This window comes from Carettochelys insculpta, chromosome 18, assembly GCF_033958435.1.
Source record: "Carettochelys insculpta isolate YL-2023 chromosome 18, ASM3395843v1, whole genome shotgun sequence".
Taxonomy (NCBI): domain Eukaryota; kingdom Metazoa; phylum Chordata; order Testudines; family Carettochelyidae; genus Carettochelys; species Carettochelys insculpta.
This window is the reverse complement of record NC_134154.1, coordinates 5,240,195-5,256,277: the sequence shown is the minus strand read 5'-3', so window position 1 is coordinate 5,256,277 and position 16,083 is coordinate 5,240,195. Positions and strand designations below refer to the sequence as shown.

Sequence of the window (16,083 nt, the reverse complement as noted above, 5' to 3'; positions counted from 1 at the left end):
GCACTGCACTAACATGGCAAGATTTGAATTGGCCCTGTATCTGTATTTGCATTTCACTCTGGCAGCTTAGGTTCATTGTGATCTCTGCAGCAAGGCCTTCCAACAATTTCTGCCATTATTTGTATTTTGTAAATGAATGTAGCTCTGACAAAAGATGCCAGGTTGCTGTCAGAAGAGACTGATGGTGTGTTTGATCCCCCAAAATAAGAGCAACACAAAATTCTCCCCCAGCATGGTCTCAGGTCTGACCTGGAGGGATCAACTTGGGCATTGTCTTCCTGTCCACTCCTGGGTACCCCAAGTGCCACCCAGATTGCCAATTGTGACCTCAGTTCATGCCCTACTATGCAGGGATGCATATTACAAAAAAGAGATGACAAGATCATTCGGTGATCACTTGGGTGTGAAACAGTCAATGGTAAAAAACTCATTTCCAGTCTTCTGAACTGTTTGGTTGTTTTGGTACAATATTTTGAGTGCTTGAGGGTACATTGTTGTTAGGTTCTCTTTGAAAACCCTCTTTCCTATTCAGTGTTCTGAAAACATGGAATTCTTGTCATGGTTTGATCCTGTCAAAAATAAAGCATTTTCAGGAAAAATATTTCCTATCCAGCCACTTTCTCTCCCTGGTTAAAGTGGTAGCTGTTTTACTTTTGTGAAACCCAGTTTCCACACACATCACAAACTAATAGCGAATAATACATTTTAAGGTTGGTGGAATATACCAAACTGTTTGGGATCTGTGGCAATTGGAAAACTCAAGGATTTCACTTCTGGGAAACTACTTTTTTTGTCTTTGTCTCAGGCTCTCACATTTGAAGCAGTTTGAACAATGTCCATTTATTGGACTTATACGTGGCAGCAAAGAAAACTGATTTTGTCTTTATCATTAATGGCAACTCTGAGGCATCAGAGAGAATGTCTGAGAGATTATACCGGTCACAGCCTGCATATTGAAATACTTGCAAATGTGTACCAACAGGAAGTCTAGGTAAGCGGAGGGCTCTGAACAGCAAGAAAACAGAACTCAGTATCCACTCCAGCAGCTCAGAATAGCTCAGCTAAAATTCTAGCAGATCCTTAAAGTATAGCTCTGGCTTTTATTTCATCTCCCTGCATCAGAAACCCTGTCTCAAAAGTAAGGAAATTACCACATCAAAAACTTGAGGTGTGAGCTCATGTAAAATCAGCATTAACTTACTTAAACTGTCATGTGTTGTGGGAAAAAAGGAAAAGTAGTACTTTGTCATTTGAAACACCTAATCCCTTGGGCTGTTTCTACACATAAACAGGCCAAAATATGCTAATGAGGCATGGATGCAAATTTCTGGCACCTCATTAGGATAAAGTCACATGATTTGGAGTCCAGAAGATGTTCTACAAGGTGTAGAAGCGCAGCCCTGGGGGACACTCCCCCACCCCATGAGGATGTTGAAGGTGACAGAGTATTTAGTAGGGGACCCTACCTGGGTTGGTTTTAAGGCAAATAAAAAAAAAAAAAGCAGGCTGCTGCTAGCACAGGAGCAAGTGATTAGTGTGTGGAGAAGTGGTGACATGAGACCAAAGCCTCATGAGTTGAACAAGGGGCGTTAAAAAGACATCGCTGAAGTGACCCTGCAGTGTTCTTCAGTTACAAAAAATTAAAATAAATTGATAAGCGAAAGATTCAAAGGCAGGGGACATTAAGACATGCATTCAAATTACACCTATGGAATAAGTTATGAGCATTAGTCATCTCAGCATATCTCTCTCTCTATATGTGTAGGCATGGGAAAAGGTTCAGAATAGGACAACAAAAGTGATGCGGGGACTTGGAATGGGTGCCATATGAAGCAAGTAAAAAAGACTGGGACGTTTTTAGTTTAGGAAAGCAGAGACTGATGGTGGGCTAGTAAAAAAAAATCATGATGTGTAGAAACATGAATAAGGCAAAGTTATTTGTTCCCACAATGTGCGAGCAGGGTTGGGGGCAGGGGGGGCTTAGTTATCAAATGAAATTAACTTGTAGCAGGTTTGAAAACTAACAAAGGTCTTCATAAAGCACATGATAGCCCTGTGGGACTCCTTACCAGAGGATGTTGCAAAGACTAGGACTTTAACAGGGGTCAGCAAAGAACTAGTGACTTACTTCATGGATGTTCGCTCCATCAATGGCTATTAGCCAGGCTGGGTAGGAATGGTGTCCCCTACCCCTCGTTTGTCAGACTGGAAATGGATGACAGGCAAGAGCTCACTTGTTCTGTTCACAACATCCGTGTCAGAAGCCAGGCCACTGAGCTAGATGGGGCTTTGGGCTGATGCAATACAGCTGGCCTTACATTTATGTCTTTGCCAATTACAACCACACCTGGTTCACGTCCTTGAAGCCTTTCCAGGAGCCTTGGCATGTGGTGAACAGTGGCAGCTGAGCACAAATTTCTTTTAATTTGGTCAGACAGACCAGTTAACAACAAACATGGTACTTGTAGCCTTCTTTATAATGGTGCTCCTGCTGGCCCACCATTGCGTCACAAAGCTTTTGCTGCTGGCCTCCAACACATCAGCACACCTGGACAAGCACTGCCTCAGACGCCTTTTCTCCATGTGGGCTCCCAAGAAGTTTTGTGCCGTATTTTGGATTTGCTCTGTTCAGCACATCAAAGCTTGGGCAGGTCTTACACACTGCTGGGGAAACATGCCATACCATTTTTGCCAATGACTGGCATTACCAGTTTTATATATGCCTCCTTTTTGGGGGGAGACTATTGTGTAGGAAGCTGTACTGTGCTACTGGAGGATGTATGTCAACCCCACATCCACAAAGTGTAAAGCTCCAGTCACTACCTAAGTCCTGTCTTGACCCATGGCATCCAGCAGAATCCAGGGGCATGCATCATGTTAGGCAAACAGACCGATACGTTACAAACTATAGGGTCGCTTGCAAAGAGCTGGTACATAGATAGCACCAAAATTTGTACCTGCATCCACCTCTGGGCATACCCATGGCTAAGGCCACAGTGCACCAGAAAAAAAAAATCATGCAGTTACCACAGCTTCCATGTTTGTCAGTGGGTGGCCATATATGTTCTCTAAGTAAAAGCAAGCCAGCCATGCTCATGGACTGGGTTTGCAGCAAACCTTATAAAATGGCCTCAGCTCAAAGCCCATACATCTGTTTAGCATAAAGGTGTTTTTGACAGCATTTTGGTATCTGGTTAACTTTATAGTTTGGACCCTTTGGCTCCACACTAGCAGGTTGGAGGTTAACATAGCTAACTTTGCGCCATGTTCCACAAAGACTCCTGTACTCTAGCCGAGCCCGATGTTTATATCTAATTCAGTCTATGTACTGAAGCTGGACGCTCTAGTGACACACTACATTTTCAGTTTTGACATTTCATAAAGCAACAGCATGCTCTAAAATAGTTTTGTACAATGTGCCCCAGTGAACTATAGCCAGCCCTGCAGGCATTTATGGGTTGGATTCTTCTAAAAAGTGAGTGTATTCTGCATATTTTCTGTACCCCCCCCTGAAGCAAATCCATCCAAAGGGAAAAGCTGGGTGCAAAGCGTGATCATGTAGCTGCTACTTTATAAGCCAGGTTCTGTTTCTAATTCTTGGATGTTGTTACGAGATTACAGTTTCAGTAGGTGGAGTATTTCTCCTTACCTTTGCTTCACATGAGTGAAATGTTAACAATTTTGCAGTAGACAATATTTTTTCTCTAGTACATTTCAGCACAAAAAAAATGGTCAAGGTGATATGTGTGGAGTGTTCATAGTAGTCAAAAGGCTTAATAAATATTTTACTTCACCAGTTTCTGGACTATTTTAGTTTTGTTACAATTCTGATCATGCATCATACGAATGAAACAATGAGTTTTAAATATGTATTCTTTGTGCACATTAAAATAGAAATAAAGTAACATTTAACAAGTTAGCATTTCATCAGATACATCAGATAGTAGGCACAATAGATAAATCAAGCAGTTTGGCTGTATGCAGAACATTTCCATGAAAAATGTTGTGTCGACCAAATTGTAAGAGTAGCTGTTAATAAATCTCCCACACGCCTGCCAAGAAAAACCTTCATGGGGAGGTTGGGATATTTATGTGCACAAAAATGCTAAACAGTAGGACAGAAATAAAATAAGTTACTGCAGGCAGCTGAGTGAATATTAAAAACTCTTCCTGTGAAAGAATTCTCCAGACCCTGTAAAAATTGTTTAGTTAAAAATAGTTGTATTTACATTTAAGTCTGATCAAGAGTTTTCCCACCAGATGTAACTTATTAAGATGTACAGTAACTTGGCAGATTGAGTACAATCTGAATTATATTTGTGTAGGCTTTTAAAAAATTGCAGCTCTCAGGCATTACAGCACCAGAATATTAAGATGGTGGGATGAATAACTAACTTCCTTCCTATTAAAACATTGCTGCAGTAGAGCAGCAGCAGGCGATGCTGTTGGCAATTCAAAGGGCTTATTCCTAGCTGAAGTTTCGTGTCTGGATTATTTGCCTGGGGCCAGATTCTTCTTCCAGCTACTCAACATGCATCTCTACCACTATCGGTGTGTATCTAAGGGCTCAGCACTGCTAGTTAAAATTCTGGACAGATACACCTCTTTTCAGTTCAAATGAATGTTTTAACTTTCTTATAGCACATATGCTACTTGCTCAGGGGAAAAGGTCTGCTAAAAGGCAGAATATACTGAAGGTGAGCTCTTTGGTAAGCTTACACTTGGGACAATTACACAGCTCTCCAGATTGGCTGACCTGGTAGAATGGCTGAGTGGCACTCCTACACAGAAGGAAAAGGTCATTTCACCATGCTAGTCAATATAGTTAATTGTTTTATTTGGTTATTGTTCAACAACAAAGTTCAGTATTTTCCAGGTGGAGTTTGAACTGTATCTCTGGTTCCCTCCCTTGTCAATAATAAAAGGTAATGAAGAAGAATCCTATACTTTTATATACTAAAACCTCATTTATGCTAACAAGCTTTCAATTGCAATTTAATGTTACAATATTTCTTCATGGGATCAGGGAGGATTAAGCTGAGGCCCCTCCAATGTCTGAAGATGGCTGTCCACAACCACCATTAAAACAAAAAGCTAGTGTTGAAAAATGCACAGTTTACAATAAAAAAGTAGAAACCAATTCAATTCCCTTTTGTTACGAATATAAAGTTTCTTGTAAATATGTACAGTCCTTTGAGCTATTTCTATTGCAGGAAGCATTTCACAAACAAGACACAAGATACACACTTTCAGGACCTGACAAGCTCATTTCTCAGGTCATGAATTTCTTCCATGAGATGCAAAGATTTAAAGACTGATCTCTGTGACCTTTCAAATACTGAGACCAACAGACAAATTTCAGCACATTTCCTGCCAAATCTGGTCTAAAATAACCCAGCAGACAAGAGAACAGAACACAATATCTATGAAACTTGCCAAAGGGCACTGACAAGGCATTTGGAGGTTTATGGGTGTCTAGGACAGGTTAGCACTGGCTGGCAAGGGAGAAGCAGAAGATAAAAGGCTTGATCAATGAGAGAACTGGAGGAAGTTTTGCTTTTCAATTTATAGAGAACATGGCTGTTCACTCAGCATGTCACTGAAGCAGACTAAATGGTCAAAACCTGCCTTGAAAATTATATGCTCTCTGGCTCCTTTACAGGGGATAATGTTCATGGCATTGGAGAATATGAAGCAGTAAAGGGCTTGAGGTTAGAGGCAAAAGCAGAGGGGAGGTGTTTGGTAACCGCCAAAGCTGTTTATTGCAAGTCTCCTCTAGTGCCGTGACTATTGAGTCTTACTGTACAACAAGATACAACCATAGCTGGAAAGACGAATTTTGTTGTGAGAGATGACCATTCTGTACACTTGCTTTCTCCTGCTTTCCTCTGATGTTCAGGGGGGAGTGGGGCAACCTGACAGCCACTTTGAGGAGCGGCCTTTATGGAAAATGAGGACTATAAAAATTCTGATGCAATTTCTGAATGGGATCCTGTCCAATGCTGGGGTGATGTGAAGGTGAGGGATTGTGATTGTAGTTCTCTTGTCATATAATAAGGATTGTAACTCTCTTCTGTGCCAAATTCTCCAGTAAATCATGGCGGTTATTTTGCAGCGGAATCTAAAGACTTCAGTCAATTTACAAGTGAGGTACACTACAATATTTAGCACAGCAACCTAAAAGGAGAGAGCAGCCAGTGATGGTGCAGTAGCATGCAGTGAATTGCCATGCAGAAAACCTGGGTCAAGAGTCTCGAATCCCAGTGTGTCAGAGACAATGCACTTTATTTTAGGGCAAGGGGGACTGTGACCATCTAATCAAGGGATCTGCCCTCCTCCTCATCCAGCTGAACAAAGCTGCACTGGGGCAATTTTAGTGAGAACAAAAGAGAACGAGCTTTGAATGCGGGAGGGGAACAAACAGACCCAAATTAATTCTCTAGAGTTCTGTAGAGAATATCCAGTGATGCTGTCTATTGCAACTGACTCACCACAGCCTTTCCATTTACAAGGCCATCACGAACTCCAGCATCTTTTTCAAAACTGTGATTCATTACCTGGTAAATGGTGCTAACCATATTAAGATTTGGGTTGGGATCCTCGTCCCATTTGATTTCTTTGATGAACTATTAAGGACTAAAGCTAGAGTACAAAAGTTTATGAACTGCTCGAAAGAGTAACAGTAGTACAAAGTGCAAAAAGTATGACTGCAGGAAGGTGCAGGGAAATAAACTGAGAGGCAAACAACCCTTGTTAGAGTCATGTGTCTCCTGATGTAGTCAGTTCTGGCCCAGTAAGGTTGTTTTGGTAAACGGGCAGCAGAGACATGGAGTGCATACGCTCAGTCCATTTCCTTTGTTTTTCCTGCAGATCACGATGAGGAGTAAGTTCATCTAGCTGAGACTTATACTGACGATTGGTCCCAGACCTAGCAGGGAAATAAAATGACAATTTATACAAGATTCAGTAAACCATTCCTGTTCTCCTATATGTAGCCCAGCTCAGACAAGCAGCACTGCTTTCAGCAGATGGCAGAAGCACCTTTACCAAGTACCATTTGTCTCCTTGTTTAGATGAAAATGCTGTGTGGCGTTTCCCTTACCACCAACGAAGGCCACCATCTTTACCTGGGATTTAGTGAGCAACTTCTCCAAATAAATCTTCCTCCCATTTCCGTGTGAACCAGATTTCCCCTGGGGTAGAGATACCTCTTCATTCACAGACATACACTACCTACAGTGGAACAGACATCTGAACACACTGTGTTGTACCAGCTGCCTCAGCAATGGCATGAAACTAGCACTGAGGTAGGGAGGGATATTCTCTGTGGAAGAGATGGCATATGTTGCAATGTACTGTGACTGCACATATATTTTAAACTAGGTGTACGCTGAAGCCCCTCTCCCACACAGGTTTTCTCTGTAGAAACAGCCACTACCCAGTGGGAGATTCAGATACTTTCCTGATAATGGTGAGATGTTTGACAGAGCTCCAGCTTACCTTATTGACTTGTGAGAGTGGAGTTCTTGCACCTCCCACGGGTGTTCGCCCCCTGCTGCTCTCTTCAAACAATCGTCCAGGGGACCTTTCTCTGCGGGTGCTCAGAAGCCTGCCTGGAGATTTCTCTCTCTCCAGTGGGCGCCCAGGAGACTTGTCCCTGCGCAGCTCCGTCCTTCCCTCTCGATACCGATGTGGTGTGCTTGGTTCGCGAGGGTGGCTTGGACCTTCTGGTGGTCCTGGGCTTGATGCTACCCGCTTTGTTATGTGCTCATTATATGTGGGGGGACCTCTCTTATTAGGACTACTGTCATTCAAAAACAATGGGCGTGGGCAGCTGAGCGACAAAAATCTTAAAGTTACATTTTTGTTAGCAAGGGCATAGCTTCCCCCACCCCATCACTACACATTGTTCAAATGAAAGCACATCCAGAGCTAGCTGGACATGCTGAAAAATGCTAACCATTCCTTGTACTGTTCAGAAAAGCCACACTCCTAGGTTCCAAGCTGTATGCTCTGTGGATATAATAGCACCAACTGCAAAGGTTTGTTACCACCCACCAGACAAGTCCTGGCTGGATGGAATGTTGTTATTACAGACAGGGAGTCTCTTACCAGGAGTTTTTCTCTAACATGGTGTTCTAAGAGGCCTAAATGATAATTCATGAGAGGAGGTAGACAAGTCTTGCTTTAAACAGGCTGTAGCCAGAAATCAACTATTGCAGAAGAGAATTTTGCCCTCTTTCTGAAGGTAAATATAAGTATCATTGCTGCAGAAATCTCTGCACCAGGAGACCACATAGCTTTATTGGTGTCTAACGTAGACATTTCAGTTTCTTTCAGAATATTCAATGCAAATTGAGTCCATATAGCAGCTACAGGAACTATTGATTTTCCTAAGGAGTGTAATAGTAGGCTTTTCCTATATGAACATGCATTAAAAATTAATTTACAGTTCATAAAATTTATACACACAGCACAGGTTACAAGATGTCTAGATAAACATTCTGCTAAGAGGATGGGAGAACAGAGGTTACCTAATAATTCTCTTATTTTACGGGTAACACTTTCCACTATACAATCTAGCACTGGCAATCACAATATTCACTTACCGGTCCAATTTGGCCCCGTTCTGCTTAACACAATGAGATCACATCACTTAATATAGTCTCCTTCACAATCACATTCAGACATACAATATTTGTAAAATATTTAAATATTTATATTTAAAGAGTCTGACTTTTAAGGACCATTTGAAATCACTTGCGTTTCCTTTTCATGGCAATAATCAATGTTAGCACTAGATTTTCAAGTTATGGCTGCATCAGCATGATAGTAAAATATCATTTCTGGTCCAAATACTGTTATGGCAGTCCCAGCTGCTTTAGCTAAGGAATAATTCCATGGTTAGGGGGCAAGAATTTAATTCAAGAAACATTTAAAAATAATTTAGTGTATCAATGTTTAAACATCTAATTTAATTGCTGTTCTAAAACAGAACATTTGTGAAGGTTTTCTTAGTCATGTTAAAAAAACAAAGTCCCCCATTTACTTGTGGAAAAAAATTAATCTCTAATTCATCCAGTCCTAATCTAGAGACCAACTCTGGATCTCTGGGCAGCTGACTATAACCTATTTCCATACAAAATACTCTTCAGTGAGGAAGGCTATGACCCTGGGCTTGCTCATAGAAGGCCTTCCCCATAATCTTGATGGAAATCATCACAGCTTAATTATCTATTTGTTCTCAAATAAATTCTTTTAATTTCTGAAGCACTCCAAAATATGCCAGAAATTCTTGTTCTGCAGAAATTTGGGTATCTGCAAATGTACTTAGCTGGTAATAACTCTTCCTAGAATGATTAGAAAATTTGCCATGTTGTTGCAAAATTTGTTTTGAACACAAATTAATTTCAGAAAGAATCTCACACATGGATGCATGCAGAGATTCTTCATCATTTGCCCTCGTCTTTCACAACAATATTGTTAGCATTACTAAATCTGCCTGTTTTGCTTTGAAAGTATTTATGAGGGAAGCTCTCCATGAGAGCAAAATGAGGTTGTCATGCAACAAATACTGGAGAAACGGTTCTAGAATTAATGCTGCCTACATAGAACAAGGAATGGGACTGAATATAGCACAGGAACTCATACCTGCGTGTAGCAGAAGTTCCTCTGTGGTGTTCGTTGTTGGACTCCTTCACCAGGTTTCCCTTACAGCAGATCACTCTTAATTTGTCCTGATAGGAGGAGGCAAGGTAAATTGCTCCAGATGAAATTGCTGGCCCCAGATACCGAGGATTAGGGATATCCAAGTGGGCTCGTGCAGGAGTGCTGAGTGAAGGGGGAAGAAAAAAATCTTTATATTCTGGTTGTTGAACATTCCTCTTGGAAAACACCCCTGCAGCAAATCAGAGTTCTTTTCTGAAAAGTGTTGAGTGGAGCGTGACTTACCCTAGAGATGCACGAGCCTGAATCTCAATCACTTCAAGAGAACTGAAATGGGTCACAAACAGATAGGGCTCTCTGTAGGCTGCAGCAGAGAAAGAACACCAGGCACAGATTCTACATTACTGAAAATTTGTCAGGAAACTTGCAGGATGAAGGTAACATTTTCCTGCCCTCCAGCAGTCTATAGGGAAGACTAAGCACATGCATCTTCTGCTATATACTGTATTGCTAAAAGGGAAGAAACTAGCTTAAATGAGCAATATCTTTTTACAGCTATTTGCTCCCATACCATTATATCAGTCAAAACATCAGAGAAAAGGGATTTTAAAATATACTAGTAACTGGAACAAAAATCTATTAGAAACTGCAAAAGACCCTATGGTTTCATTTTGATTGAACAGGTTGTTAAATATTTCAGAGACATCCAAGCATCACCGAAAGTTCCAGGGGCCAGTTTACCCACTGTCAGGTTTGGAATCTTAATCAAACGTATCACTTAGGCCGTGTCTACACTAGCCCCAAACTTCGAAGTGGCCATGCAAATGGCCATTTCGAAGTTTACTAATGAAGCGCTGAAATGAGCAGATGGGAATAAGGGGACTTCGAAGTAGGTGGGGTCCTTTCGAAAAGGAGCCCCGTCTGGGCGAGCCGCATCAATTTCCAAGCGCCGCGGCCACCCGCATGCTAATGAAGCGCTGAATATGCATTTCAGCGCTTCATTAGTAAACTTCGAAATGGCCATTTGCATGGCCATTTCGAAGTTTGGGGCTAGTGCAGACACGGCCTTAGAGATGGTTTTCCTCTTATTCTTCAGAGAAGCTGATACAAGCAAGTATAAACCTAAATAAATGTAACCATGAGAAAATACAATCTGAAGAGAATCCTTCCCACCTGGGCTTCCTCCAATTTTTCGTACCACTGTAGGGAATGAACTTTGTCATCTGCACCAGTGTGAAGGTGATGTGTTACATATTGGCACACATAGCAAAATTCAAGTGGTGGGAGTGGAGCCAAGGGGTTCTGAGTGAGGGAGGGGGGTTCAGTCCTGGTGCAGGGGGTTGGGTGCAAGGCTGTCAGGGTTCTGGGTGGGGCCAGGGTTGAGGGATTCAGAGTTGGGGCAAGGGTTCTGGGGATGAAGGGTTTGGGGTACAGGAAGGAGTTCCAGGCTGAGGGGGTGAGGCCAAGGGATTTGGAATATAGGAGAGTGGTGTGGGTTAAAGTAGTAGGTTGTGTACAGGAGAGTGTGAGTGCTCTGAGGTGGATTTGGAATGCAAGATGAGCTCCAGGCAGGGGGATACAAGAGGGGGTAACACCTCTCGGCTGGAGCTGTGGCCTTTGGGGTAGGGCCTCGGGGCTGCTCACTACTGGAGCCAGCAGGGAGAGTCACCGCCCAACCAGCTGCGACAGCTTCAGACTTGGGGAGAGGCTTCTGTCCCTGGGGCAGCCCTGCGCCCCTTCATGGACCTTAATAGCCTGTGTGGAGTTTAATGGGAAGCTGCACACCCATAGCTTAGTGTGAACTTAGTTCCCACTGGGGCTGTTTCCTGGCTGTGGTAACCCCCAGGATGCTGAATGTTTTAGAACACTGGAACGAGGTGGACCCAATACGAAACTGGTAAATGTCACTAAACACATACCGAAAGCCAAAGGCAAGCGACTCCACTTCAGATCCTCTGTCCGACTGCGCCTGCCATAGGAATCCACAAAGACGCCAAACTCTGCAGAGAACAAATCACAAGTCTCATTTGCATGTGGCTGCATTTTTTTTTAAAAAGGGAGGAAGGCAAGGAAAGATGTTCTAATAACAGAAATGAGAGGGCCAACTTTTGCAGCTGGTCATTTCTACAGGATCCAGAATTAAATTACTCTCATTGACAGAATGCTTACAAATATTGCTGGTGCTGGAATAATTTCAATAGCCCAGTTGTTGCCAGTTGTGTCTCCTTTATACTAAGTAAGGTAAAGTCATTATCCCTTAGATGTCAAGGAACCCAGCATCTCCAAATAGGTAGAACACAGAAATATTAGTCATAAATGCATGGCTGCTGCCCAAGCAGGCAGTTATTTTAAATACCTGGAGAATTACTCCTGTTGGCATTAAAGATGCTTTAAGAACTTCTAGGGCATTGGACAAAGAGTCAACAAACCAATTAAATTAAAAAATATCTTATAACCCTTTGTTGCTCTCCTGAGACTAAAGACACAATTTTTCTATGGAAGTCACTGCATCACATAAGGAATCCTCTTGTTTAAATCAGAAAGCCTGAAATGTTTAATCAGAATGGTTAAACATCAATTTGCACTGAACATACATTTAAAAGATCACATTGTATTCTCTCCAGCACTGGTGTGTCAATGAAAGTTACTTCCCTGTTTCTGTAGTTCTTCAAAAGGACTCTGAATTCAGACCTTATGGGATGATCTGACAGATGCTGTTTGAACAGGTAGAATTCTAGCAAGCAATAGTCCCTGGAGCCCTCATGCGCTACCCTCCCTCTCCCCTCAGTGAACGTCACACAGCTCCAAGGTGAGGGAATAAAAGGGGGCATGGTGCTCATATAGAGCCAATATGATAGAGTCTGAAGAAGAGTATTTTTACCCCAAGTAGGTTCCCTGAATACCTCTGGTCAGATGGTTCTCTCTTGGGCTTAGCTCTCTGCAAAGAGGCTGACAGACAAAGCTGGGGTGTTCATGCTTACCACAGCAGCTGTAGCCCTTTTGCTGTGGATTTACTCTGGAAACAGAGCGACACCACAGTTATTTGCCTCTTCAGATCCTTTAGAACAGGGTAGTGAGACGGACAGTTTGTCCTCCTTTTCTCCAGGCTCACTCAGAGCCAACACTAGCCTCAGATTTGTTCAAGCCTTGTACTTGCCCAGTTACAGATGGTTTGCTGACAATTCTTATAATAAAATCTTCCCAAGCCTGTCATGCCTGCTTGCTTTTGCTCTTGATGGGCAAGTCACGCAAACCCGCATTTTGTAGGTGAGCATCCCTCCCCCTGAGATGCCAAGTGTCTAGCATGCACGTCAGATGCCGCAAACACGACTGGATGTGATACAAGCCTTTTAAAATAGGGCTTTTTAGTCTTTGGCTCTGACACTTCTGAAATGCAGAATTACAACCAACTTCACTATTAACTAGCTAGCAGACCACTAACTAACTATAACAATAAAATTATTTACTAGCTAATAAACAGTGGCTGCAGGAGCACCCCAGAGCAGTTCCTCATGTGTTCAACCTGGTTGCAGGTGGAGGTAATTTAGGTAGCTGGAGAGCCCTTTGAGCATTGCAAGTATAAATGTTCACTGAGGTGATGGGCAAGGGAGGCACGTGAGCATTCCAATGATTACTGCTAGCTAAAGTTCTACCAGTTCAGGCTGTGCTGGTCAGAGCATCACATGAGTGGGGGATATACAGAGGATACTCAAAGAAGACTTGACTGATAGGCATAGAGATCTTAACACAACTCAAAAGGAATCTGGCCAACATATTTTAACAGACCGGGTCAGTGTCTTGCCCTGTTAAAGTCCACCTACTTTATATTTTAAAATTCATATGACCTAGAGTCCAACATCCTTCCCTCTAATGCTAGAGATGGCATATTGTGAAAGCATTGATGTTATATCACCACAATACCCAAAATGCTGTGCAGGTGATAAAGCTAAACCAGCAGACATATAATACACTTGCCGTGGAAACAAAGCAGGTACTCCTCCCTCTGCCCTGTGGGGTTCACCTGTATGATACTGATTGGGAAGCTATTGGTGGAAGAAGCAAACACAGCAGAGGCCAAAGAGTGGTCATTCTTATCGAGGAACTCTGTAGAGGAGCAGAAAGGAACAGCCATGTCAGCACCAGCTTTTCTGTAAATTCATACCCTCTGCTCCCATTTAGGTAGACAAGTAAGGAACATTTGCAGAGCTGTCTATGTATGGCAGGAAATGACTCCTACCTTCCAGGGTATACTGCTTCATCTCAATTTCATAGAACTTATTGGTTCCAATGATGATGCTGTAATTGGTCAAATGGATACAGCTACAGGGCTCTGAAGTTTCAATCTCCTGGAAGAGAAGAACAAAGCACAATAGCATGAAACTAGATGATTCTTATTCAACATTTCTGTTCCTTTAGTTTTGTTTTTGCATTTTGAACTTGCCTGCCAAGCAGCCAAGGAGGGCAAGAGGTGCAGGAGGAAGGAGAGACCTGGCTTCCAGTTGTGGTCAACAGCCTCCTTCTGTACCTCAAAACATCTGTCCTCACTATAATAGAACTTGTGGTTCAAAGATAGACCTCATCAGCCACCTGAAGATCCACAGTTCCCATGGAAGATGATCATACTCAGCAACAAGTGTTCACCATCATCTCTTAGTTCCCCTGTATTTGTTCAAACACTTCTCTTATGACAGAGTTCTGAATGGCAATATTTCTCTCTGTATAAAGAGCTGAATGGTTTAACTGCAGACAGTGAGACTGTAATCTCCAGCAGATAGAACAGTGCTCTTGCTGGCAGAGCTAATATTAATTTGCCTACTATATCTATGAGTTTTCTTCCTTACAGGGGTTCTGCTGACTATTTACAAGACAGGTGTGCACACTCCGGTTCTGGCTGATCTCCAGTTACCTTTAGGAGTTCAGGCAGCAACAGTTACAGCCACATTAACTTTTGCATCTGTGAAAAGCCAAAAGGTTGCATTGGTTTTTTTCAGCCAGACTTTGCAGCTGTCAGCTACAGATTAGACTAATGCTCTTGGCAGCATGCTTTGGTGTTCACTGTGAGGCCCCATTCTGGGAGTGGGGAGGATGAGAGAGATTTGAAAAGGAGATTCAGAGTAAATAAGTGATCCTTTTTTATATATGGTGTAACATGTTAGTACAACTTCAGATACCTCAGTCAAGATATTTGCATCCATTCAGGCTACCACATACTGTACTCTCAACTAGAGAGAGGCACTATAAATTGAGCATCTTCAGGTCTTAAAGGCAAGAGATACACTGAGGTATGGGCAATCAAATTTATTTTCTGAACCTACTTTAAATGACAGAAAAAAATTTTTTTTTTTGGTTATAAAAGAACCAGGTAGGTTCTTTCAAGACTCCAGTGGATTGGACACTTGCTTGGTTTCATCTCACTACCATGGGTAGTAAGACACAATTATGGGACGATTGTGAGAGTTTCATCCTTAAAGGCTGGAGATATTATGTCTTCATACATGAAGCATGCATGGCCCCAAAAGGGCACTGTAACTTAAAAGAAAAAAATATATGGTGCTCACATGCAGAAGATTAGAAAGATCCTACTGAGGCGTATTCAAAGAACAATAGCTATCAGGGCTACTATAGGAGAAGAGGGGATATACTTTTGATATAATTGGTTAATTTCCATTTGGTACAGCAAGGTATTTTCAGTAGGACAATAGGAGAATTAAGAGCATTCATTGCGTCTTATAAAGTTACTTAATAAGCCCCATTAAGAGGAGAGGTTAAAACTCAGCATTTCACAAAGGTCATCATCCTAAACGACCAAGGAACATTTCTAAATTATTATGGAGAAATCATACTTTGAGTGAGGGAGCAAGGCCATGATTATTGCTAGGCCCACAGCACTGAATCACAGATCTGCTCTGCTGCTCTGAACACCTTCTGCCTCTTGTTACAGGAAAACAGGCTCAGGCTCTTGTTAAAGAAAGACAGGTGCTCAGGTTATGAGAATGTTTAACTGTAGTGTAGACACTGGGACTTGCGGCTACAGCTTGAGCTTGGGGACCTTCCCACCTCATAGGGCTCTAGGTCTGGCCCCTTGATGGAGCCTGAATGCCTACACTGCAATTAACCAGCCTCTTAACCTAAGCCAACTAGCATAGGCTCCACGTGCGTGTTATTGCATTTAAACCCACAATTGATAGCAGCTTTGATTTTAGCTGGAGGAGATTACAATGTAGTGTGATTTTAGCTAATAAGCAAAATCTGTCTGATTGTTACAAATGTGTGAGCTACTGAGAAAAGTCAATTAACTTGCCTTCCTAATGCAGAACTTGCTGAGACTCTCATTATAACGCAAAACAACCACTTTGTTGGGCATGGCTGCACAGATGCAGAGACTGTTCTCAACCTACAGAGAAGGTTAAACATATG

General features: G+C 42.2%; 2 protein-coding genes across 4 annotated transcripts in view; one reads left to right on the top strand and one right to left on the bottom strand.

The window, feature by feature from the left end:
• The window catches only part of PRKAB1 (protein kinase AMP-activated non-catalytic subunit beta 1), a 35,318-nt gene that overhangs the window by 18,854 nt on the left and 381 nt on the right, over positions 1–16,083 (top strand). The window contains exon 9 of one of the 2 annotated variants that reach the window (XM_075013023.1): positions 6,871–7,214. The exons of the other annotated variant lie outside the window; for it this stretch is intronic. The gene's annotated coding sequence lies outside the window, so the exon portion shown is untranslated. Of the gene's footprint in view, positions 1–6,870; positions 7,215–16,083 lie in introns of those variants that run through there. 2 annotated transcript variants of the gene reach the window in all.
• The window catches only part of CIT (citron rho-interacting serine/threonine kinase), a 116,033-nt gene continuing 106,757 nt past the window's right edge, over positions 6,808–16,083 (bottom strand). For both annotated transcript variants that reach the window (XM_075013019.1, XM_075013020.1), the window contains 8 exons: positions 15,968–16,060; positions 13,904–14,012; positions 13,642–13,770; positions 11,586–11,666; positions 9,952–10,030; positions 9,652–9,831; positions 7,501–7,804; positions 6,808–6,928 (listed from right to left, as the gene is read on the bottom strand). In XM_075013019.1, coding sequence (XP_074869120.1) covers positions 6,905–6,928; positions 7,501–7,804; positions 9,652–9,831; positions 9,952–10,030; positions 11,586–11,666; positions 13,642–13,770; positions 13,904–14,012; positions 15,968–16,060 — 999 coding nt within the window. In that variant the 3' untranslated portion in view covers positions 6,808–6,904. The remainder of the gene's footprint in view (positions 6,929–7,500; positions 7,805–9,651; positions 9,832–9,951; positions 10,031–11,585; positions 11,667–13,641; positions 13,771–13,903; positions 14,013–15,967; positions 16,061–16,083) is intronic.